This window comes from Thamnophis sirtalis, unplaced genomic scaffold (genome assembly GCF_051295495.1).
Source record: "Thamnophis sirtalis isolate CommonGarterSnake01/CBP01778 unplaced genomic scaffold, rThaSir2_p1.2 scaffold_6, whole genome shotgun sequence".
Taxonomy (NCBI): domain Eukaryota; kingdom Metazoa; phylum Chordata; class Lepidosauria; order Squamata; family Natricidae; genus Thamnophis; species Thamnophis sirtalis.
In genome coordinates this window covers 3416244-3442429 of record NW_028261386.1, presented here as the reverse complement: position 1 = coordinate 3442429, position 26186 = coordinate 3416244, and the positions used below count along the sequence as shown (strand labels likewise).

The following is a 26186-nucleotide window of genomic DNA, read 5'->3' as shown; positions in this document are numbered from 1 at the left end:
AAATCCTACAAGCCAAACCCCACACAATAAATGTATGAAGATTCCAGCACCTTTGTCTCTTAAGGTATTTATTTGTTGTGTACAGTTGGGTAATTTATTTTACACTATAAGCCTTTTGCTTATATCCAAATTTAATGTGACTGTTTGACTAGCATGCTGACATAACATTCAGTAGGTTTCATCTGCTATTCCTGTTATCAGCTGATAGCCTCAAAGCAAGTTATTGGTTAATTACTGATAATTTTGCTAAGTATATACCATTTTGTGCTTCTGCAAATTTTTTGAATTCCTCCAAGCCTGCTGGTCCTATTTGCAACATCCTGAACTTTAGAAATAGAACTATTTAAAGCAACTTCTAGGTTGCCAGATCCTTTGATTTGGAATCACTCAATTGCCCCAAAATACATTCATTGTTAACATAGGTGGAGTGCAGTGATAACTATCCCTATACATCTCCCCTAGAGATGGTCCTTCATAAATGCCACCATTTCTCCACATTGTTTCTTTTAGGAGGGCCTGAAAGGTCCATCATGAATCAGAGCCAGAAGCAAAGGGGTAGCTGAAGGGGTTGGAGTAGAGTGGAGGAATGGCAGAGGGATGGAGAGAAAGAGTAAAAGAGAAAGTTATGCTTCCACAATTCATTTAATTAGTACATCGATTGGACATACATAGTTACAACAGACCTTCCCAAGGCGACTTAAAAAACCCCAGATTTGAAGTTTCAGCGTCCCTCCCTTGGGTCATGCAATCACATTTTGGGTGCTTGGCAATCAACCCACATATATATATCGCTATTTGAAGTGTCACATGATCATGTGACCATTATGTATGTATGTGTGTATGCATGCATGCATGCATGTATGTATGTATATATATGTGTGTGTGTGTAAGTAGTATGTATATGTATGCATGTGTATGTGTGTATATATATATATATATATATGTATGTGTGTGTATATATGTATGTGTATGTACGTGTGTATGTATGTATATATGTGTGTGTATGTGTCTATATTCACATATATACATAGATATATATATAACCATTACACACACACACACACACACACACACACACACACTTGCCAGAGACTGGTATTTACTTCTGGTTTCCTGTAAAAAAAAAAGCCCATTGCAGACAATGGATTTGCTTAATGACCATCAGAAAAAAGGTCATAAAATCAGGCATGGTCACCTGGTGACCTGTTTAATAACTGGCATGATTTAATAGCTTATTTCCAGGCTCAATTACAGTGATAGGTTGAGGGCTGTTTGTATAGAAGTATACAGAATTGAATTATGCATTGGATCATTTCTTTCCCCTACTGCTTTCCTGGCAGGATTTCCTTCGGAAGCTTTTTAGAACGTTATGGGCTGCTGAAGAAATTAAAGAAACGGAATCTGAAAGCAACATCCAGTCAAGGAAATGACTTTTCCCATGAGGCAGAGAATGGTAAGCTTAAGGTTGTATCTAAGTGGTAATAGCATGGACTATCGCTAAGGTTATTTTTTTTCATGGTTATTAAAGTTTTGTTTTATTATATAAAGTACAAAAAAGAGAAGAAAAAATAGGACATTGAAGGGAAAAGGCCGGGTGAGAGATACAAGGAGAAAGAGAAAAAAGAAAGAAAAAGGCCATTGACTTCCAACTCTTCTTAGCACAGCACAAGATAAATACACCCCAACCTCAACTTTTTGCTTTTACCCATGAATATACAACTGGCCATTCCTATAACACCAAATCTTTTCTAATCAACCAAACCAAAGTCAAAGTTTCATTTTTTTTCTTCTTCTTCACAACTATCTCCAAGATTGACTTTATCAGCTTGGGGCATGCAAGGTCTTCAAGCAAAGTTGGCTGGGGAATTCTGGGAGTTGAAGTCCGCCAGGCTTAAAGTGACCAAGGTTGGAGACCCCTGCTCTGGAAAACTTTATCCAAATATACACGAATTCCCAAATTATCACTTGAAGAATCACACAAATAACTCAGTGCTCCTTTCTGGTAGGGAAGTACATTTCATTTGTCACTATTTGTAAACAAAAAACCAAGCATCTAAACAGTCCTCCACTTACAACAGTTCATTTAGTGACGATTCAAAGTTACAAGGGCACTGAAAAAATGAGTTATGAGTTAAATTCCGTTGTGTTTATTTTGTACAATGACAATAAAGGCTATACTATACCATTACAATCTTTGCAGCATCTCAGGGATCACACAATCAAAATTCAGATGCTCGGCAAGTGGTTCGCATTTATGGCGGCTGCAGTGTCCCAAGGTCATGTGATCCCCTTTTGTGACCACCTGACCAACAAAGTCAATGGGGAATCCAGATTCACTTAACTACCGTCTTACTAGTTTAATAAGTGAAATGATTCACTTAACAATAAGGGTGTGAAAAGTCATAAAGTGGGGCAAGCTCACTTAACAACTGTTTCACTTAACAACCTAAATTTTGGGCTCAGTTGTGGTCGTAATTCGAGGAGTGCCTGTATACTAATCCAGGAATAATTATTGGTGTTTGGTTTAGTTTTTGATTTATTTTTTGTTGTTGTCAGCTAATCAAATGAATTGCCCACTTTCTTTCCAACTGCCCTTCTGCTTTTCCTAGTTCTTCTTGGATTCTTCTTCCACTCTTCCCAAAAACCTGCTTCTCTCTACGGCAGCCTCTCTCTCTCTCCAAGCAACCCACTTTACCCCTCTCTTCTTGCTTTAGCAGAACAAAGCTGGCTAGTAGAGGTAAGCTTAGATTAGGACTTCCCCATCATGGAGCCAAACTACATGGGTTGGTAAAGGTAAACGCTTCCCCTGTCTAGTCGTGTCCGATTCTGGGGGGAGCTGCTCATATACGTTTCTTAGCCAAGGGAGCTTCTGTGGTCATGTGACCAGTATGACTGTATGCCAAGGTGAATGCTGTTATCTTCCCACCAAAGTGGTACCTGTTGTGGCCCACCAGCAGCCAGTGGAGCTGGCAGCAGATTCAGACAGTGAGGAGGTTGGGGAGGAACATGGGCCAGTCCTGGAGTCTGGGGAAAGGTCTGATGAGGGCTCTGTGTCAGAGGCAGAGATGGGTCCTGGGCCATCTGACAATTATCAGAGTCGGAGATCAGTGGGGCAGACGAACAGCTGGAGCCTGTTCCCAGTGTGCGGATGCAGAATTGCCAAACGAAGGAAACAGCTAAAGAACAGGGGTCGACTTGGGAGCAAGGCCACAGGTGGATGGTGAATGGCCCCCTCCCAGAAGGAATAAAAGAGGAGCGAAAGGGGAGTGGAGTTTGCAGGAGACAATTCGTTCATTCCTGCATTCTTGCCAAGTATTGCGGCGTCTAAAAGATATGGGCCTGGCCACTCACCAAGCCCAATAAAGGTCAGTAATTGTGAACTATCTTGAAAGACGATGGGAGAGGAAAGATTTTGCTGGAGAGGAATTCACTGTCAATTAAATAAAAGGGGTTTATCGGGACGAGGACCCGGCTTCGTGCTGCTGGGGAAGCCTCGGTCAGAACAGTGCCTATTTACCTAATTGCATTTGCATGCTTTCAAACTGTTAGCAGCTGGGGCAAGTACACCATTTCACAGGACTGTTGTGTACAGTTACTCATCGACTTACTACTGTAATTGTGCCCGTAATCGCTCTTGTAAGTTAGGATGGTTGTTAAGCAGACCATCCCGTGACCACATTTATGATTTTTTTTGCATCCGTCATAAAGCGAATGGGTCAGGTCCCCCATCCTGTCCTGCCAATTCTGTTAGAAGGTGGGAGGAGGAGCGCTGGCATGGTTTTGCTTTGACTGTATAACTGCTTGGGAATTAGGGATGTGGGGAGGAAACTGTCTTTGGAGATGGAGCAGATTCCTTCTTGACTGGTCCCAGCTTGACGTGTAGGCCATCATGTCTTGAGGATGATCTGTTATTTGCCTAGCCCTTCAGTTTCCATAACAATCTTGTGGTATCACATTGGCTGTTGGTGGACTGATCAGGGGGTTTGGGGAAACGAAAGAATGCTGTGTGCTTCACGCAGGCTTCTTCAGATCCCGCCTTGCTTTCCTGCAATCACTTTTCTCGCTCAGTAAAAGTTCTTTTGATTCAACCGAACGGATTCAAGAGTCTTACTTTCCTGAGGAACTAGTTAAGGCAGGTCCTTACAGAACGCTGCGGTCGTAAAGCGAACACCACAGTCTCTAAGCGAAGCCATTGTTTGCTGTGGGGCATTCCTCCCCCCCCTTCCTTTTCTGGAAAAAACATTATGGTCACATAACCGCAGGATGCTGCAAACTACAGTAAATGCAGACCAGTTGCCCAATGGCCAAAATGTGGTTACATGAGAGCAGACTGGGAGAATGGCCACTAACTTCAAATCTGGGTCATAATTCCCTTCTTCCATTGTAACTTCAAGCAGCGGCTAAGCAATCAGTCATAAGTCGAAGACTACCTGTAGATTCAGTAAAGAAGGCAGACTGCATAAACGCTGCACCATTTCCATGCAAGAGGAAGGAAGATTGTGCATATTTAGATCTCACAGCACCACCTCCCTACGACCAATTAGATCCCACAGGTTAGGCCTCCTCCGAATACCATCAGCTAGCCAATGTCGACTGTCGACCCCTCGGGGGAGGGCCTTCTCTGTGGCTGCTCCGGCCCTTTGGAACAATCTCCCCGTGGAGATTCGGACCCTCACCACCCTTCTGGCTTTCTGCAAAGCCGTCAAGACCTGGCTATTCCGGCAGGCCTGGGGCTGATAAGTTCCCAGCCCCACTTGAATTGCTGTGACTGTTGTGTTGTTTTTAATCTGTTTTGTGTATCTTGTTTCTGTCTTGTTTGTTTTTTGTATTTCCCCCTTCCCCACTTGTTTGTTAGCTGCCCTGAGTCCCTCGGGAATAGGGCGGCATACAAGTATAATAAACATCCAACATCCAAACCTGCTTTGGCATTTCCAAGACATTTTTCGTTAGTCCCATTTTACTTAGTATTTGTTAAGTTCAAACCCATGTCGTTTGGCCCACAATGACTGCTAATATTTTAAAACCTTTTACAGTGTGTGTGTGTTTTTTTTTAAATTCTCTCACAGGCAAATCAGCGACTCCTCCTATAGAAGAAGAATGTGACTCTTTGCAGTCTAAGGTCCAAGATATCCTTCGGCAAGTGAAACCCATTAATTCATCTGCCAAACCTGGAGAAACAAAATCACCTCACCTACACTTGTTTTGTGGCAAGACCAAAGTATTTTTGACCAACTCCATGGTAAGGATCATCCAGTGAGTTTTGGAAAGGAAAACAAAATGTTGGCCGGGGAGTGGAATCAGGGTGAATTTTGCCAAGATAGGATTCCGTAATATCGAAGGTTTCTAGCCCTCATGGGGACACATGAAAAACAAGTCTGAGAGATGGAGGCAACGCACTTTAGATTCAGACCTTTCCATTCTACCTCCTCTCCACCTAATCTTGGATGTGGGGAAACGACAAAATCATTTTGATTGACATAATTATTTTGTAAACCAGAAAAGAGGAAATGAGCCTTAGTCCTGAGCAAGTAATCTTGACTCTGAGGGGGGGGAAAGTGTGTGTGTGTGTGTGTGTGTGTGTGTGTGTGTGTGTGTGTAGGCAGAGGTGGGCTGCACACACTTTAACAACCAGTTCGCCGAAAATGTGAGTGTGCGTACCTGTGCTTGGGCGCAGCACTAAAAACAAGGCTTTTACGATGGGGGAGGCTTCATGCACACCTGCTAGGTCAGCCCACGGTTAGTAAAACGGGTGAGACGCACAAATTAGCTGGGTTGCAGGCGGGGCGAGCAAGCCAGAAAGTCAGATATCTAGGACAGAGGTGGGTTCTACTGGTATGGTACGTGTCGGCCGAATAGGTAGTAATTCTGGCAGACACGTCACCGTACCGGTTCTATCCTCGGTGGCGCCATCTTGATTTTCTGTTCTGTACATGCGCAGAACAATCTTCATTGAAACAATGTTATTTTCCCCCCCTTTTTAATGTTGTGCGCATGCGCAGACCGTTTTTAGTGCAAACGCACGTGGAGTGTAAAATTTGCATGGGCACGCAAAATTTTTCGGCCGCCGAACTGGTAGTAATAACAGCAGGAACCCACCCCGATCTAGGACCAGTAGCGTCGAGGCGGGTGGGCGGGGCCAACCTGTGCTCCAAACTACCGATTCGAGCGAACCAGTCCACAGCCCACTACTGTGGGTAGGAATTTGTTTTGGCTACACCCAGGTCCAACAAGAATTTTTATTTTATTTTTTACGTTTTTCATAGTTGGAGCTTCTCGAATTCCAAAGGGCTTCTATCTTATCCGAGAAAGCGTTCTGCATCCAGGGCTGTTGGAGAAGGTTTCGGAGGAAGAAAATCGCCAGGCAGAGACGATCTGCAACCGTCATCCAGTCAGGTGAGAGGGTGGGGAGGCTCCTTTACTGAGAGATCTGGAAGAGTTTCTACATGTCCTTTGAGAGGAGAGACCTAGCTTAGAGTGAAGACTTCTGCTTTGCAGCTTCAATCACGGAGATTTCAATTTAAAAGGACCAAGTTATGGAAATGCCTCCTCCCTCCCTCTGGAAAGCCTTAAAAACACTGGAGGTTTTTAAGAAGAGATTGGAGAGCTATTTGCCTGAAATAGGTGTTGTGGCCCGCCACTGGCCAGCAGAGTCGGACAGTTAGGAGGTTGGGGAGGAACATCGGCCAGTCCTGGAGTCTGGGGAAGGCTCGGACGAGGGCTCTGTGTTGGAGGCACAGTGTTGGAGGTGGGGCCGAGGCTCTGTGTTGGAGGTGGGGCCGAGGCCGTCTGACAGTAATCAGGTGCCTAGGGAGCTAGACAGCAGTGAGGCAGAGGAACAGCTGGAGACTGTTCCCAGTGTGCGCATGTGCAGAGCTGCCAGAAGAAAAGAACAGCTAAGAAATCAGGGTCGACTTGGGAGTAAAGCCTCAGGTGGATGGTGAATGGCCCCGGACAGATGAAATAAAAGAGGAGCGAAAGGGGAGTGGGCTTTTGCAGAAAACCATTCATTGGTTTCAGGAGTGTGAAGATCTGTCCAGTGAATCTCAGAGACTCTGTGCCAAGCCTTTCCTTTCACAGCACTGCGTTTGGAAAATATTTACATGGCAGCTTTCCAAGCTAGATAAGGCCTGTGGCCATAAATTCACCTTTGAAAGACTGTTTACCAGACCTTTGCTGAAGGTGAATGAGAGGAATTCACATTCGTTTAATAAAAAGGGGTTGTATCCAGACCAGGAATCTGCTTCATACTTTTTGGGGAAGCCTCGGTCAGAACATAGGGTTTCCTGCTTGAGCAGAGAGTTGGACTAGAAGACCTCCAAGATCCTTTCCAACTCTCTTATTCTGTTACTTTCCCAACTTCCAAGAAAGTCAGAAGCGCCATTTCTCCGAGTATAAGAGAGTTGCATTTGTGTCCTATTAACACAGTGTTTTTCAACCCCGGCAACTGGCACATTGTGTGCACTTCAATAACTCCCAGTCAGCATAACTGACTGGGGTATTCTGGGAGTTGAAGTTCACGAATCTTAAAAGTTGCCAAGGTTGAGAAACACTGCTCTAGCATATTCCCTTAATGCATTTTCTCTCTCTCTCTTCTTTTGGTAGCTGTTCGCCAGTGGCTAGCTAGGAAACATTTCCAGAGGTTACGTAAAGCTGTTAGGATTATAAAACAGACCTGGAAAAAATGGAAGGTAAGAGAAATCAAGTTTAACAAGGTTTAAAAAAAATCATCCAGAAATTTTCTTTTTTTTTTTTGAAAACTGGAAACAAAACTAAATGCATGCTGCAGTTCTGGACAAAGGGTTTTTTTAAAAAAAAATGTTTTTCAAGAGTTTCTAGTCCTTATGCCTACAAATGCATTGAAACATGTTGGTGAAGAGTCTCGACAGGTTGGGTAGAAGCATGGACAGAATTGGTGGCTTTTTCCTCAAAGTGATGAAAACCGCATCGTAAAGAATTGCTTTCAGATACAACGCAGGAATAATCACTCTGTAAGCACTAGATAGATCCCACCTCACCCCCTTCACATCCTGCTCCCTCCCTCTCCATCTTTTAACTGCAATTTTATTTGTATCAGAAATACCCGTTTTTTACGGTTTTATTACTTTTAATGTTGTAAGTCACCCACTTTGAAGCAAGATGAGCGGCAAATAAATCTAATTGGTAAAATAATAAACGTGTGTGCAATCTCACAACACACAAAAGGGGTGGAGTTTATGTAATGATGGGTTGACATGGCTTTCATCATTTGTTGTCCCTCCCCCTCACACACACACTACTGACACATATGTAACTAAGTAACAAAGTGTGTATTGTCAAGGCTGTGGTTTTCCCAGTTGCAATGGGTGGCTGTGAAGGTTGGACCATAAGGATGGCTGAGAGCCAAAGAATGGAGGCCTTTGAACTCTGGTGCTGGAGAAGATTCCTGAGAGTCTCTTGGACTGCAAGGCCATCCAACTGGTCAGTCCTAGAGGAGATCCACCCTGACTGCTCTTTAGAAGGCCGGATCCTGAAGACTTTGGCCACCTACTGAGAAGGAAGGACTCCCTGGAGAAGAGCCTGGGAAAGAGGGAGGGCAAAAGAAGAAGAAGGGGACGACAGAGAAGGAGGTGGCTGGATGGAGTCACCGAAGCAATTGGTGTGAGCTTAAATGGACTCCAGAGGATGATAGAAGACAGGAAGGCCTGGAGGAACGTGGTCCGTGGGGTCATAAGGGTCGGACACGACTTTGCAACTAACAACAAAAGATTTGTGGGAATTTAAAGAAAGCCCCTGTGTTCCCCTCCCCTCATAAGTCAAAATTTAAGTGACAAAAACGGGGGATAGCTGCAGATTTTTTTCCCCATATAGATAGTCCTCAACTTACAGCCATAATAAGGATTGGAAAATTCATTGTTGTGATGCGTTCTCTAAAGTGAGGCATCATATGACCGCACCCAATTTTACCATCCTTTTTTTTCCACGGTGATGAAGTTAGATCATGATTTGCGACTTCTTGCTGGCTTCCACATTGCTTGTCAGATTCCGGCTGGGAGGATTGTAAATGGCAACAAAATGAGCCTTGGATACCTCAACCATCTAAGTTGCAACCATTCCTGCCGATTGCTAAGCACCCAAATCAAGTCCTGGTGACCACAAGGAACGCTGCAACGGTCATAACTGGGAGAACCAATTGTAAATCATTTTTTTAGCAGTGTTGCAACTTCAAACAGTTGCTAAATGAGTTGAGGACTATCACATTTTTTAATGATTGCAGGGTTGAGATTATATAGCATTTAGACTTATATACCGCTTCACAGTGGTTCTCTAAGCGGTTTACAGAGTCAGCCTGTGACCCTCAACAATTTGGGTCCTCATTTTACCGACCTTGGAACAACGGGAGGCTGAGTCAACCTTGAGCCTGGTGAGGATTGAACTGTAAAACTGCAGGCAATCGGCAGTCAGCAGAAGAAGCCGGCAGTACTGCATTCTAACCACTGCGCCACCTACAGTTGTACTGCTTCCAGATTATTTAATCCAGAAGAGAAATAAATCTTTCCTTTTCTCAATGATTACATGGTGGGTAAATTGGAGTATTTTTTATTCCTCTTCCGTAGACCAAGATGGCAGTGATAGCTGCAGAAGAACTGGATGGCATAGAGGAACATCCCCTTCCCTCTGTCCTTGGGGCAGCTGCTCCCTTAGGCCAGGCTGCTAAAAAACTGGACAGCTTCTGCCCTCTGAATCCCATCATCCACGTCTGGCCTCTCAGCCTTGTTCTGTCAAGCACCCCGACAACGCTGGAGGGGCTCCAGAGAGGACTTGCTCTCCTAACTTGCCTCCAAGTCTTACAGAAGATGAACTGGACCAAAACAGAGACCAGGTTCCCTCTACAAGGTGTCAACTCCGTCCGAGCTGCCCCACAGGTAAGGTCTACTGTTACACACGCTTCCATGTTTTACCTTTGCTCACTCACACACTCACATCCCTGGAAAACAGCCACGCTTACTTCATTTTCAACCAAACACCGAAGCGCAACCATATACTGTATTTTTCGGAATATAAGACATACCTCCCCCCCCCCCAAAAAAAAGAGGGTGGAAATTTGGGTGCGTCTTATATACTGAATGTAGCCACCCCCACCCCCACCAGAGGCCAAAAATGCGATGCATGGAGCCAGCGATGGTCTGTGACAATCCCTGCAACCTGGAACAGCTGATTGGGGGTATACCGGCAATCGATCCACCCGCCAATCAGCTATGCTGAAAGGCTGCAATAAGTGCTGAAGCTGACCTGGCTGGTCAGAGTTTGCAGCAGCCATCATGTTCAGAAAGCACAGTAACTGATTCAGCAGGATTCAAAATAATCAATACATTACCAAAAGCAGGTTTTCCAAAGTAGCCGTAAAATACAAACAAAACATAAGCAGTTTCACTTTCAGTTCTCGGCTAAGCCAGGCTCCTTCCGGCCTCCTCCTTGCTCACCCAGCAAATTTCAGAGTCCCAATAGCCCTCATTGGCTGACTTAATTGTTCTGCCTATTCATTGGCTGACCTTGTTACCATGTGTCAGCTGAATACCATGGATGCTGGTAGGCAGAGGCAGAATTTTTCTTCTTATTATTTTCCTCCCCAAAAACTAAGCTGCGTCTTATACTCTGGAGCGTCTTTTACTCCGAGAAAATAGGGTATATTTTTTTGAATACATGGAGACCCAGTGAATTAAAAATAATTCCTACCATTTGTTAGCCATTCCTAGCATAGTACAGGCTAGTCCTCAACTTATGATCATAATTGGCCCCAAAATTTATGTTGTTAAGTGAAAATTTTGTTAAGTGGGTTTTACGACTTCTTGCCACAGCTTTTAAGTGAATCACTGCATTTGTTAAATTAGTAACACGGTTGTTAAGCTGAAGTGAATCTTTGCTTGTCAGAAAGTCGCAAAAGGGGATCACATGACCCCAGGATACTGCAACCGTTGTAAGTATGAATTAGTTGTCAAGCATTCGAAGGCAAATCACATAACCACGGTGATGCTGCAGTGGTCATTAAGTGTGAAAAATGGTCATAAGTCATTTTTTTTCTTTGATGGTATAACTGAATGGTCCCTAAATGAACTGTTGTAAGTTGAGGACTATCTGTACAGGTAGTCCTTGATTTATGACAATTGGGGCCAGAATTTCCATCTCGAAGCAAAACCGTTCTTGAGTGTCCCCTGATTTTATGGCCTTTTTTGCCATGGTTATTAAGGGAATCACTGCCCTTAAGTGAATCATGCAGTTGTTAAGCAAATTCAGCTTCCCCCATTGACTTTGGTTTTTGGAAGCTGGCTGGGAGGGTTGCAGAATGAGATGCTGCAACCATCATAAATACACGGTAGTTGCCAAGAGCCCAAATTTTGGTCATGTGACCATGAGGATGCTGAGACAGTTGTAAATCACCTTTTTCAATGCTATTGTGACAAACAGTCGCTAAGCGGATGGTTGTTAAGTCGAGGACTAACTCCAGCTGTTTTATCTTACGGGATATGTAGTCCATAGTAATACATATGGTGGCAACTGAACTAATTAACTGACCCCAACCTCCCCCCTGTGCTTTCCCGTCCCCCTCGGCCCATCTTTTTAAATTTCATATTATTGTACTTCCATTCTTTATTGTTTTATTCCTTTGCTACTGATATGTTGTAAAGGGATGCGGTGGCTCAGTGGCTAAGACGCTGAGCTTGTCGATCACAAAGGTCGGCGGTTCAAATCCCTAGCACTGCATAATGGAGTGAGCTCCTATTGCTTGTCCCGGCTTCTGCCAACCTAGCACTTCGAAAGCACGTAAAAATGCAAGTAGAAAAATAGGAACCACCTTTGGTGGGAAGGTAACAGTGTTCTGCGTGCCTTGGGTGTTTGGTCATGCTGGCCACATGACCTCGGAGATGTCTTCGGACAGCGCAGGCTCTTCGGCTTTGAAACGGAGAGGAACACCGCCCGCTAGAGTCAAGAACACACATATGTGCGAGGGGAACCTTTACCTCAACTGTTACGTTTACGTTTGTTTTTTTCATTTTATGGTTGTGAGCCACCCAGAGTAGACCCACGTCAAGATGGGTGGCAAATAAAATTAGCCAATAAATATCTCAATATAAAAAAAATATATATTGCACACTTGCTGTATCACACACTTGTTGTATCACATACTTGCTTTAGATATGTACGTTAACTGTGCCCCAATTTGTCTTCCCTGTAAATAACCATCTAGCGCGCTTCCCATTTTGCAATTGTCGCATCTTTTTAATTGGTATCATGCCTTGGTCATCCAGCATCTTTTTTTTATCCTCAGGGCTCCATCAAGTTCCACTGCAGAAGGTCTCCGCTGCTTTATGCCAACACCAGGCCCTACAGCTACAGCTGCATGGTGACCGGGTTCAACCAGATTCTTCTTGATAAATGTGCAATACCTTGAGTCTGAAATGGTCCTTCCGGGCCCTTGATCTGTCCTGTATTTATTGCTCTTCTTTCGAGGAAGCTTCCTGGAGAACCAGAGAACTTAAAGCACCTCTTCCATGTACAGAGATGGTCTAAAACAGGGTTTCTCAACCGTGGCCCCTTTAAGATGGGTGGACTTCAACTTCCAGAATTCTGGGAGTTGAAGTCCACCCAACTTAAAGGGGCCACAGTTGAAAAGCACTAATCCAGATGCAGAAGTAGAGTCCTGGCCCACTCATTCAATCCATCAATTTATTAAATTGTATTCCCCTCCCGCCCATTTGGGATGGTCCATCCATAACATAAAACAGAGCTACCTCCAATACCTTATTTGGCCTGATAGCATCCGGTAACCTAGTGAAAGGATCCCAGCTCCTTCATTGTCTGATCCTTTATTTTCAGAATCGGGAAGCAAATCTTAACAAGTCTTGTGCAGGCCTTGAAAACAACGATTGGGAAGTGCTCAAAGCCCAACACTTCAATAAAACAGCCTGCCTTTTCCCAGGTTTCCACCCAAGGCTTTAAATAATGGCACTTTAAGGAATCCAGTGGCTTTAAGTAGAACCTTAAAGCAACAGCAGTTTTATTTTATGTTTCTGACAGACGCCTCCCTCAAAATGGACTTTTTTAAACAAATTGCAGAGTTTTTGGATCAGTACGGGCACAAAATTGTTCTTCCAAGTCATTTTTGAAGCATGTTAACAGCTCTAAATCTTATTAAAGCCAGGAGCTGGTAGAATTTCAATCCTGCTAGTTTTGAAGGATGCTATTTTTCTAAATGTGTCTATATGGCAATTTTTATTTAAAAAGGGTGCTATACTGTAGATTGCTATACCAAAAGTCTGTTCCCTTTGGATAGAAATCTTCAGGTTTTTTTAAATGGCCACATAAATATATTCATTTACCACCAAAGACACCATTTTAATGTACTGAGAACTTTATATATTTGTTTAAATTTCTACTGCACTTGTCAGTGTTCCGCATGTAATGAGGAAAAAGCCTGATTCTTGGGCATTTTTTAAAAAAAATATCGGAAGAGTTATTTTAAAACAGCTGTTTTGTTCAAAATATTTCTTAAAAATATCAGGAAAAAAAATAAATTATTAAAAGGCAGAGGTCAAAATAATAGTCTCTGATCACTCTCCCTAACTTCTGGGTTGCATTATATTCTGTGTAAATTAAGATGTAATAAACTTGAGATGATTCTAAATGTGGTTGGCTTTCAAAAAATTTTAGAATCTCTTCTGTAGATGTGTCCCGTTTTGTGGGAGTGGCTTGCTGGCCATGTGACTGGGTGGGCATGGCCTGCCAGCCATGGGACTGGGTGGGCATGGCCTGCCAGCCATGGGACTGGGTGGGCATGGCCAACTTGTAAAATGTGGTGAAACTCACTTAACAAGGCTCTTGCTTAGTAACCAAAATGTTGGCTCAGAAACTCTGGCATTTGAAGCACACAAGTCTTAAAGCTGTCAAGTTACAAGACCCTCGCACCCCTAACCCTTTAGAAGAAAAAACCCAGGGGTGTTCAAACTTGACAGCTGTAAGACTTGTGGACTTCATCTCCCAGAATTCCTCCTCCAGTCCTGTTGGCTCAGGAACTCTGGCATTGAAGTGTGCAAGTCTTAAAGCTGTCAAGTTACAAGACCTTTGCACCCCTAACCCTTTAGGAAAAAACCCCCCAGTGATGTTCAAACTTGACAGCTTTAAGACTTTTAGCTTTAGATAGGACTCTTAGAGGTGGACGGGGCGATTGGAGAGCCAGCCAATCAGTGAACGGCAGGCGGGGCAAGTGGTGCAGACAGGCGGGGGGAGGGAGCTGGAACCGGTTCTAAACGGCACGGTAGATTTGTGGAACCTCTTCTATAGAAGAGATTAGAACTGGCAGGAACCCATCCCTGTTGGCTTTGATAGTCTTACTGCATAGGTTTTATACTTCAGAAGTAAAATCTTAACTTTCCTTCCATTCCCACATAAGATAAAATCAGACAAGTGTGCAAAAAGTAGGTTAGACAGACTTCATTAAAGAATTTATTTAAAAGATAAAAGCATCTTTCTCCCTTTCAAAACCAGCCGTCTTCTAGAGCCGTGATGGCGGACCAATGGCGCGCGTGGCACAGGTGGTATGTGGCGCCATCTCTGCGGGCAGGTGAGCTGTCACCCAGATCAGCACCACTGCGCATGTGCGCGTGCCACCCACCGACCAGCTGGTTTTTGGGTCTGTTGGGAGATGCGCCAGCAGGGGTGGGTGGGTCGTGCATGCATGCGTGGGGTGGGAGGGGGGTCACACATGCATGCACAGGAGGTGGGGGGAAGGTGGCGCCTTCCCCTGAACCCCATTTTTGGTCCCAGGTGGCTTCAGGGAGGCCCGCTAGCACCAAAACGGGTGCCCACATGAATGGCGTGCCGAGGGAGTGCGGGGGGGGGGGGGTTGCACGCACATGCACAGGGGCGTTGCATTTTGGGTGTCAGCGCACATTCGGCACCCAAGGAAAAAAAGGTTCGCTATCACTGTTCTAGAGGCATTGGCAAAGATTTGGCGGTTCCTCCCAAAAAAATCAGCTTGTGAAAGTGGCCCACCACACCTACCCCCATGCCTGGATCAACTGTTCTAGCTCGTTCTGTCCAAGGGATTCCAACACACGATCAGCAGCCAATAAGACAAAGCATTTCCAAATTTGCCGGCAACTTTCCAAGGCTGGTAGAAGCCTCCACTTGGCTCCTAGACCTTCACTCTGGGATTTCCTTCTCCTTCACCCCCGGCTCGACAGTCCTCAGGCAACAATCTGCAAACTCCACAAAGACGGGTTCCTGCATGTATTTCCTCATGAGGCCGCTCTTGTCTATGGACTGGTCAATGGTAAGCAGCAGTGTTCGGAGGTGAGGATTCGAAAGGATGCCTCGGAGCTCTTCAGATTCCTCTGTTTTTAGAAAAATGAGGGGAAAGGAAGAAGGATGAGCTGAGAATTTCAGATATGGGAAAGTTAGAATAGAATAAGAATAGACAAATGGTTATCCAACATCTTAAAAGCTTCCAGTGTTGGAGCATTCACAACTTCTGGAGGCAACTTCTGTTCCACTGGTTAATTATTCTAACTGTAAAGAAATTTCTCCTCAGTTCTAAGTTGCTTCTCTCCTTGATTAGTTTCCACCCATTGCTTCTTGTTCTACCCTCAGGTGCCTTGGAGAATAGCTTGACTCCCTCTTCTTTGAGGCAGCCCCTGGGATATTGGAAAACTGCTATCATGTCTCCCCTGGTCTTTTTCTTCATCAGACTAGACAGTTCTTGGAATCTAAGATTCCTGAGGATCGGGAGCAAGTCAAATGCAGGTAATCCTCGACTTATGACCAAAATTGAGCCCCCAAATTCCCATTGCTAAGTGAGACAAGTATTAAGTGAATTTTGCTTGGCAACTGGCTTATATTTAGGACATATCCCGAGATCACGCAATCAACTTTTGCGACTTTCCGTTAAGGAAAGCCAACGGAGAAGCCAGAGTCACTGAACAACTACACCACTAAACAACAGCAGTGATTTCACTTAACAACTCTGGCCAGAGAGTCGTAGAATGGGGCGAAACTCCCTTCACAACCAGCCATTTGTACCAATTGTTCCAAATTTCATAATATTCCGACTCTTCTTTATCTTTTAATTTCAGTGTTAATTTGTCCATCTCTGCACAATCCCAAAAATTTTTTATCACTAATTCGTCCGAGGGGATATTATTTTGTTTCCAGCATTGGGCAAATGCTATTCTAGCTGTAGTTAGCAGATGTGTTAATATGTACTTAATTTTCTTTGTATATTTCCCTTTGATTATTCCCAGTAGAAAGATTTCGGGTTTGTATTTTATCTGTTCTCCTGTAATTTCTTGCACCCATTTCCAAATTTTTGTCCAATATTTTTGAGCTTATTTTTTTAATTAGCTCCCTTTGTGGCAAGGAAATCACCAGGATTTCATTAGAAACCTCATTCAAATAAATGTTTGCAGGGGATTAAAATAGGAAAGTTGTCAGACCTGGAAGTCATATTTCACTTTTGGGACTTCAGGCCTGCCACATTTTCTACTATAGACTGCGGGTGAGATATAGTCAAAATAACATTCCTTTCTCAGAGAGTCAAGGTCATCCTGCCCTGCACCTGGAGGGGTATGACTGGGAGGCATCTCCAGTTGGGATGGTGCCTGATTGGGCCATGTGATGGACATGTGAGTGCTGGGCAGGGCCTTGGACTTTAAACTGGGTGGGGGAAACCCGGAAGCTTTCAGATTCGGGTTTTCCCAGTTGTGCCAACATGACATCTCTCATAAAATGGGACTGTCAGTTGGTCTTACCTGAACTGCATGTCTCGAAGGATGGCGTGGGAGCAGTCGCAGCTGGGTATTGTCACAGCCCATCTGCCCGGAGACTGAGGTAAATCTTGAGACCACACCTCTACCTCTCCTCTGACTCCCCAGATTAACCGATGATCCAGTCAAGGCGTCTCTAGAAGGAAGGGAACAGGGTAACACCCCCCCCCCACTCCCCTCCTGGTCCCTGACTGATCGGTAACACTCAGGCCCACACTCCGCGGGGCACACTACAGGCGGGAAGTGACTGCTCCCACACCATCCTTCGAGACATGCAGTTCAGGTAAGACCAACTGACAGTCTCCGAAGTGGGGCGTGGGAGGAGTCACAGCTGGGACCTACCAAAGCTAGATGTCCCTGGGAGGGTCCATAGGGCCTGAGTCCCCCCAAGTATTCAGCACTCTCTGGAGAACTCTCCTCCCAAAGGACACCTCCGCGGAGGCGAAGGCGTTCAGCCTATAGTGTCTGATGAACGGAGAGGGCCTCCCTGCTCCGCCACCAGGCCGCTGCTCCTAGGCCTCTTAGTAGCGCTACCGCTACTATGCCAGGCCGATTGCTGAGCACATGAGAGGAGGATCATCCGACGAATTGCTTGAAGGTAATGCGGAAGAACAATTTCGAAAGGTAAAAAATTAAGGTAAAAGGAAAAAAGGGGAAAAAAGGAAAAAATCCATGCCAAGGAGACCCAGGTATTTAGCTCTTTCTGGGCCGAAGACTGAGGTTAATCTGGAGAGTCAGGAGAGGTAGCGATGTGGCCTCAAGATTTACCTGCGGATCACGCCTAGGCAGGCAGGAAAGGGCGCAAAAACCGAGGTAGGAGAGGCGAAATATAAAAAGGCTGCAAGAAAATTCCTGTGGATCTAGCAAAAGGGAAAAAATACTACACACACAAAAAATCCTAACTAAATACTATTCACTGGAGAATCACTGAATAGCTCCTGTTAGGCCAAAGACTGAGGTTAATCTGGGGAGTCACCAGGAGGAACAGAGGAAGTGTCCTCAGATTTACCTCAGTCTCCAGGCAATTGGGCCGTAACAATACCCATTCAGTGACTCCTCCCACACCCCACCTTGGAGACTTACCTCAGTCTCCGGGCAGATGGGCCGTGACAATACCCAGCTGTGACTCCTCCCACGCCCCACTTCGGAGATTTTGAGGAACTTCAAGCCTCGCGGTCTTCTTTCGTTGGGGGTGCTACTTGGAACCCTGAGAAAAGTTTTCTTAACTGTAGGAGACTCATTTTATTTTATGGCAAAAACTTACTCAATAGCTGAAGTTTCTGGAGAGGCACCCTATCGTCTTCGTCATCTTCCGTCAAAATGTCATCCACAGACCAAGGACCGCCTAGAAAGCCGAAAAGAGACAATTCCATTACTAAATAAGTCCAGAATAAATAGCATCTACACAGATTTTACCATTCTGCTACAGGGGTTCCCTCACTCCCAATCTGTGGAGCGGTTGGGGGCTGCTGGTGTAGAGCCTCCAGCTTAAGCAGGGAGTTGGACTAGAAGACCTCCAAGGTCCCTTCCCACCCTATTATTCTAGGAGGGTGAAGGTTTTCTGAGCTTTTGGCTCATCCTACACCTGAGCTACAGATATTTGCCATCATTGCTAATGTTCTATGTGCTTTAAAAAGCTACATTCTGCCACTCCCGTTGCACTCTCTCTCCAAATCAGCATTTCCTAACCTTGGCAACTTCAAGACGGAGGGACTTCAACTCCCAGAATTCCCCAGCCGGCCATCTTAAAAGTTGGAAGTTCACCCATCTTAAAAGTTGCTCCAAATAAAGTGGTTTTCTCCCCGCTTCTCATACAGTGTGGAGCAGCTGCCAAAAAAGCCAACACAGTTCTAGGCTGCATAAAGAGGGATAGACTCAAAATCACGTGACGTGTTAATACCACTTTATAAGGCCTTGGTAAGGCCACACTTGGAATATAAGGCCTTGGTAAGGCCACACTTAAGGCAGCGGTGGTGAGACCCCTCCTGAAGAAACCGTCTTTGGATCCAGCTGTCCTTAATAACTACCGTCCAGTCTCCAACCTCCCCTTTGTGGGGAAGGTTGTTGAGAAGGTGGTGGCCTTCCAGCTTCAGCGTACCTTGGAGGAAGCCAACTATCTAGACCCCTTCCAGTCCGGCTTCAGGCCCGGTTACAGCACAGAAACCGCTTTGGTCGCATTGACCGATGATCTCTGGAGAGCTAGGGATGGAGGCCGCGCTTCCATCCTGGTTCTCCTTGACCTCTCAGCGGCTTTCGATACCATCGACCATGGTATCCTTCTGCGACGACTGCGGGAGGTGGGGGTGGGCGGCACTGTTTTGCAGTGGTTCTCCTCCTACCTCTCGGACAGGTCGCAGTCGGTGTTGGTGGGGGGGCAGAGATCGTCCCCGAGGCCCCTAACTTATGGGGTGCTGCAGGGTTCGGTCTTATCCCCCCTACTATTTAACATATACATGAAACCGCTGGGTGAGATCATTCGGAGGCACGGGATAAAATACCATCAATACGCGGACGATACACAGCTGTATCTGTCCGCCCCGTGCCAACTCAATGAAGCAGTGGACGTGATGAACCGGGGTCTTGAGGCCGTCAAAGACTGAATGAGAGCAAACAAGCTGATACTCAACCCAGACAAGACCGAGTGGCTGTTGTGTTTTCCTCCCAAAAATTTGGCCAACGTACCATCACTCAGGCTGGGGGGACAAAATTTATACCCCTCAGACAGGGTCCGCAACTTGGGAGTCCTCCTGGACCCACAGCTGAGTTTCGACCACCATCTTTCAGCTGTGACCAGGGGGGCATTTGCCCAGGTTCGCCTGGTGCGCCAGTTGCGGCCCTACCTGAATCGGGAGGCCCTCACAACAGTCACTCGAGCCCTTGTGATCTCTAGGCTGGAATACTGCAACGTGCTCTACATGGGGCTGCCCTTGAAGAGCACCCGGAGACTTCAGCTAGTCCAGAAAGCGGCCGCGCGAGTGATCGTGGGCGCACCACGGTTCGCCCACATAACACCGATCCTCCGTGAGCTGCGCTGGCTACCTGTCGATCTCCGGGTGCACTTCAAGGTCCTACTCACCACCTATAAAGCGCTCCATGGTAGTGGATCTGGCTATCTGAGAGACCGCCTTCTGCCAATTATCTCCCTGCGTCCCATCAGATCGCATAGAGCTGGCCTCCTCCGTATTCCATCCGCCAGTCAGTGCCGACTGGCGACTACTCGGAGGAGAGCCTTCTCTGTTGCGGCTCCGACGCTATGGAACAATCTCCCCGTGGAGATCCGCACCCTCACCACCGTCCAGGCCTTCCGCACAGCCCTCAAGATCTGGCTAGCCCGTCAGGCCTGGAGATAAGTCTTTACTTTAGCCCCTCCCGAATGTTGAGTGAATGTTGTGTTTTAGTGTTTAATTTATTTTGCTCACATTTCTTTTTGTATTTGTCCTACACTCCCCTTCCCCTTTTATTGTAAGCCGCCCTGAGTCCCCTCAGGGAAAAGGGCGGCCTATAAATGCATAATAAAATGCTAAAAAAAAAATAAAAAAAATATGGCATTCAGTTTTGGTCACCACGATGTAGAAAAGATGCAGAGACTCTAGAAAGAGTGCAGAGAAGAGCAACAAAAAGGATTAGGGGACTGGAGACTAAAATATAGGAAGAACGGTTGCAGGAATTGGGTATGTCTAGTTTAATGAGCCGAGGTGGCGCAGTGGTTAGGGTGCAGTACTGCAGGCCACTTCAGCTGACTGTTATCTGCAGTTCAGCGGTTCTAATCTCACCAGCTCAAGGTTGACTCAGCCTTCCATCCTTCCGAGGTGGGTGAAATAAGGACCCAGACTGTGGGGGCGATATGCTGACTCTGTAAACCGCTTAGAGAGGGCTGAAAGCCCTATGAAGCAGTATATAAGTCTAACTGCTATTGCTACTGCTAATAGAAAGAAGGGCTAGGGGAGACATGATAGCAGTGTTCTAATATCTCAGGGGTTGCCACAAAGAGGGAATCAAACTATTCTCCAAGGCAGCTGAGGGCAGAACAAGAAGCAATGGGTAGAAACTAATCAAGGAGAGAAGCAACTTAGAACTAAGGAGGAATTTCCTGACAGTGAGAATAATTAACCAGTGGAACAACTTGCCTCCAGAAGTTGTGAATGCTCCAATACTGGAAGTCTTTAAGAAGATGTTGGATAACCACTTGTCTGAAGTGGTGTAGGGTTTCCTGCCTAGGCAGGGGGTTGGACTAGAAGACCTCCAAGGTCCCTTCCAACTCTGTTATTCTATATTCATAACTGGTTTACAGAAAGAAAACCCACTTTCCTTCCAACTCACAACTAAAATAATACGTACCTTCAGCTCTCCGCGATTTCTCTCTCTGAATGGGGCAGGAAGGATCTGAATCTGCAGGCCGCTTGGCTGGATCTCCTCTGGGCACGCACTCTTCTATTAAAATTCCAAAGACAACTTTTTTAACCTCATTGTGCTTGGTTACAAATCACACACCCCTGCTTTCCATCTCTGAAGGCAGTAATTGCAAAGCTTAAAGACTTTACTCCAGATCTCCATTTGATGGCTGGTAGTCCTCGACTTATGACCAGAATTGAACCCAGAATTGCAGTCATTAAGTGGGTCACCAGGTGACCGTACACAATCGGATGAACTTGTTTTTGCAGCTGTTGTTAAATGAGACGTGGACGAATGAACACAGGGACCAATAAACAAACCAATTTTATCCAATGAGTGTCGTATTTTGCCGCAAAACAGAATGTCGGAAACCAGCAAAGGCCACCAAAAATCACGGACATGTGACCAGATCCTGCAAAAGGCCATAAACATAGCAATAGCAGTAGACTTATATACCGCTTCATAGGGCTTTCAGCCCTCTCTAAGCGGTTTACAGAGAGTCAGCATATTGCCCCCAACAATCTGGGTCCTCATTTTACCCACCTCGGAAGGATGGAAGGCTGAGTCAACCCTGAGCCGGTGGGATTTGAACCGCTGAACTGCTGATCTAGCAGTAGCCTGCAGTGCTGCATTTAACCACTGCGCCACCTTGGCTGTGGCGCAACATGAGCCAGTAGCCAAAGGCTCAGTGCAATCACTTCATCATGTTGTGTGCACACGTGTGTATGCGCATAAAGCTGTCAGAACCCCAGAAGTGGGTCATAAGGACTTTTTTGGGGGGGGGGGGTTCCTGTTATAATTTGAATATAATTATAAATGTTATATAATTTGTTATAATTTGAAAATGGTGGCTCAGTGGCTACGACGCTGAGCTTGTCGATCAGAAAGGTCGGCGGTTCGAATCCCCAGCGCCGCTTAACGGAGTGAGCTCCCGTGACTTGTCCCAGCTTCTGCCAACCGAGCAGTTCGAAAGCACGTAAAAAATGCAAGGAGAAAAATAGGAACCACCTTTGGTGGGAAGGGAACAGCATTCTGTGCACCTTCGGCATTTAGTCATGCCGGCCACATGGCCACAGAGACGTCTTTGGCAGCACTGGCTCTTCGGCTTTGAAATGGAGATGAGCACTGCCCCCTAGAGTCGGGAATGACTAGCGCACAAGTGCGAGGGGAACCTTTACCTTTAATTTGAAATGGTTTTTAATTTGAAATGGTTTCTTAGCAACCGTTCAAAGTTACAATGGATTGGACCAGAGGAGAAAATGGAAAACAAAACCAATGCTTCCCGGATTTATTATAGGACTTCAGATCCCGTACACCCCATCCAATATAGATTTTGGGAAGGCTGAGACACAGAATTACAATTTGAATTAATTGAATAGGGATGCAAATGAAAAGGACAATTTACCTTTGTGCTTCTTGTAACAAGGCAAGGAACAACTGCAACAAAAAGAGAATTATCCATCAGGGCAGGAGTTTTAAGAGCAAAAGAGACAGAAAAGAAAAATGTGGATTGATCTAAAAATTTCTCTATTTCAACCCATCTGGAGATCGGAAGGGAAGAATGCTCTCTGCACATGGGCAGAGGTCTCCTTGTTGCTCCTTCAGATGATGCAAGGCTGAATGCCCACAGAGAAAACAAATTCCAACCAGTTAAGGGGAGAAAGTAATTTGATTCCAGAGATTGAGTTCCACACAAACACTTACTTAATTTACCCATTTTTTCAAGATTCATATTATACACCAAATATTCCATTATTAGGCCAAACAGCTGCACAACACAGGATTATTTTTTTTTTTAAAAAAGAGAGAGCAACTAAACAAAACTCTATAACCAAGACTGCCACATTCTGGGAATGCCTTTGCTAAATCAGAGCTTCTGACACTTAGGAACTTTCAAAACTTGTGGACTTCAACTCCCAGAATTCCCCAGCCAATAAACAAGTCAACTTTATCCAATGAGTGTTTTTTTTGCCAGAAAACAGAACGTGCACAGCTGGCTGGGGAATTCTGGGAGCTGAAGTACACGCTTCTTAAAAGTTCCTAAGTGTGAGAAATATTACACTACACCTCTCCCCAACCTTTGTGGGAAGGCAGTTTGCACATTCCAACCTGAACCAACCTACAGATCCTCCTCAAAAACCCCAATGGACCATTCCTGAAACGGTGAAACAAATCTAGATTTCTAAGCCTAATTTAAAAATTAGATTTCTGCTCCTAAGTTATCTTCCATTGCATTATAGCCCAGGCTAAGGGGAGAGGCGGGGAAGAGCTGCTCGGCCAGTGGTCCCCGATTCACCCGTGACCTCCTCCTCCGGCCCTCGCAAACCATCCCCTGAATATCTGTAACAGGATATTATAAATATAAGCAAATGGGAGGATGAAAATGTGTTAGATATGTTCAGAGGGGTGTGTGTGTATGAGAGAGAGAGATTAGATGATTGATATAGATTAGATGATATAGATTAGATGATATAGATTAGATGACTGAGAGATATACATAGATTAGATGACTAGATGATCATCTAATCATCATCTAGTCATCTAATATTAGATGACTGATATAGATTAATGATTGATAGATTGATGTAGATAATAGATTAGATGACTGATAGATATACATAGATTAGATGATTGATTAGATACATAGATAGATCGATAGCTGATGGATGGATAGAGATTATATGACTGATGTAGATTGATCAGATTATTGATAGATTGATATAGATGATAGATAGATTAGATCAGTGTTTCTCAACCTTGGCAACTTGAAGATGTCTGGACTTCAAGTCCCAGAATTCCCCAGCCAGCGAATGCTGGCTGGGGAATTCTGGGAGTTGAAGTCCAGACATCTTCAAGTTGCCAAGGTTGAGAAACACTGGATTAGATGATTGATAGGAAATACATAGATTAGATAGATGATTGATTAGATAAATATAGATTAGATGATTGATAGGATATACATAGATTAGATAGATATAGATTAGATGACTGATATAGATTAGATTATTGATAGATTGATATAGATGATTGATAGATAGATCTATAGACAGATCAATCAGTAGGTAGGTAGGTAGGTAGGTAGGTAGGTAGGTAGGTAGGTAGGTAGGTAGGTAGGTAGATAGATAGATAGATGATAGATAGATAGATAGATAAATAGATAAATAGATAAATAGATAAATAGATAAAATACAGAGATAGATAGATGATAGATAGATAGATAGATAGATAGATAGATAGATAGATAGATAGATAGATAGATAAAGGTGACATTCTTTTTGTATGAGAAGGTGGGGAAACCACTTAATTTGGAGCAATGTTTCCCAATCTTGGTAACTTTAAAATAAATGGACTTCAATTCCCAGAATTCCCCAACCAGCCATTCTATAAGAGAGAGACAGACAGACATATACAGACATGTATTTGTATACATAAAAATAAATAAATATCCTTGCAAAGCATCTTCACTCCTCCTTAGTCCGGACCCCTCCCTCCAAAGAGACCCCCCCCCTTCCCGTTCCCCAAGAGTCCCCAAACCCAACCCCCCCTGCAAACGCCAGACCCCGAGAGCGGCGGGAAGCCCCTTCCCTTCGCCCAAGAGGCCCCTGAGCATAAGCAGAGCGCGCCCAAGCAGGTACCCACTATCTCTGCCGGCAGCCCGGACATCGGTACTTTGCGGCCTGGCGCCCCTCTCGCCCGCAAACCACGCATCGCCCCTCGCCAGCCATCCCCGGCATGGCCGCACCAAGCCCTGGCTCTTCCGGCCCGCCTGGCCGACCGCCTCCCGGGCGGAGCTTGGCTCCAGCCCAGGCAGCTGCTCCGCCCGCCCAGCCGCTCTCAAAGCCGCGCTCAGCGCTCGGCTCTCCATACAGAACAAGCAAGAGTTGGAAAGGGACTTTGGGAGGTCATCTAGTCCAACCTCCCCCCCCCCCACTCCTTACGCCCCAGCAGGAGAACCCTACGCTTTTAAGGCTGCGAAAGGCAAGGACTCGGAGTTGCGGCTTCTGTGCTGCGCTTTGCCGAGGCGATGGCGTCGTGGGAAGGCAGCTCTTGCGTGATTCCCAAGGGTGGGTGGAAGGAGAAGCCTTTTGTGCTTTGAGGTTTGCACCCCGACATCAGACAGGCCTGAAGCATGCTCCTGTAGACAGGTAGTCCTCGACTTACAACCCTTCATGTAGGGACCGTTCGAAGTTACAACAGTACTGGAAAAAGGGACTTAGGGCCATTTTATTTTTCACTGTTATGACCTTTGCAGCATCCCCATGATCCTGTGGTCAAAATTCAGTTGTGCTTGGCAACTGGCTCATATTTATGACCGTTGCGGTTTTCCCAGGGTCATGCAGTCCCCCTTTTGTGACTTTCTGACAAGTACGTAAAATCTTTATCGTGGCACGACATAACCGCGAACATCAAAAGCGCGCCGACAACACCGCGGCGCTAAAACCGCGATGTCAAAAGCGCGCCCACAACAGCGCGCCGACAGAAGTGCGATTTAAGTTAAGGTAAGGTTTAGGGTTAGGTTTAGGGTTAGGTTTAGGGTAGGTTTAGCGTTAGGTTTAGGGTTAGGTTTAGGGTTATTTTTAGGGTTATGTTACAGCGCACTTCCGTCGGCGCGCTGTTGTCGGCGCGCTGTTGTCGCGCAGTTTTGACGGTGCGGTTTTGTCACCGCGCTTTAGTCACACGCGCTTTAGTCTACCGCAGTTTTGTGGTGGAACCAATCTTTATTACAGTCAAAAAACAGCAATACACATTAGTTTTTAAACTATATTAAAAAATACTAACATTAAAATATAATTAAAAAGTATTGACCTTAAAAGTGGATAATAACACAATGGTCCAAAGATTGTTAGAGGCATGTCCAGATAATTGGTAACAAGATGGTACTATACTTCTGTAGCCAATTTTTTTTCTTATGGACATTGCAGCAGCACAGAACTTTGCCACTGCATACGTGGTAACCGGGTTAGTGTCCTGGAGGAGAAAGCCTAGATAGAAATTGTC

The 26186-nt window shown here is 45.3% G+C and overlaps 2 protein-coding genes across 2 annotated transcripts in view; one reads left to right on the top strand and one right to left on the bottom strand.

Annotated features, from left to right (window-relative positions):
- MYO19 (myosin XIX) overlaps positions 1 to 13655 on the top strand; it is a 54248-nt gene extending 40593 nt beyond the window's left edge. Inside the window, exons 20-25 of the mRNA XM_087717716.1 lie at positions 1341 to 1453; positions 5067 to 5239; positions 6264 to 6393; positions 7603 to 7688; positions 9594 to 9902; positions 12305 to 13655. Coding sequence (XP_087573842.1) covers positions 1341 to 1453; positions 5067 to 5239; positions 6264 to 6393; positions 7603 to 7688; positions 9594 to 9902; positions 12305 to 12427 — 934 coding nt within the window. The 3' untranslated portion in view covers positions 12428 to 13655. The remainder of the gene's footprint in view (positions 1 to 1340; positions 1454 to 5066; positions 5240 to 6263; positions 6394 to 7602; positions 7689 to 9593; positions 9903 to 12304) is intronic.
- A 796-nt stretch (positions 13656 to 14451) lies between these two features.
- ZNHIT3 (zinc finger HIT-type containing 3) lies at positions 14452 to 24948 on the bottom strand. Its single transcript, XM_087717116.1, has 5 exons — positions 24828 to 24948; positions 22594 to 22625; positions 21135 to 21227; positions 18061 to 18141; positions 14452 to 15368 (listed from the first exon to the last, which is right to left on the bottom strand). Exons 1-5 carry the CDS (start codon positions 24920 to 24922, stop codon positions 15178 to 15180), a joined length of 492 nt encoding a protein of 163 aa, XP_087573242.1. The 5' UTR covers positions 24923 to 24948; the 3' UTR covers positions 14452 to 15177.
- Between the last annotated feature and the right edge of the window lie 1238 nt (positions 24949 to 26186).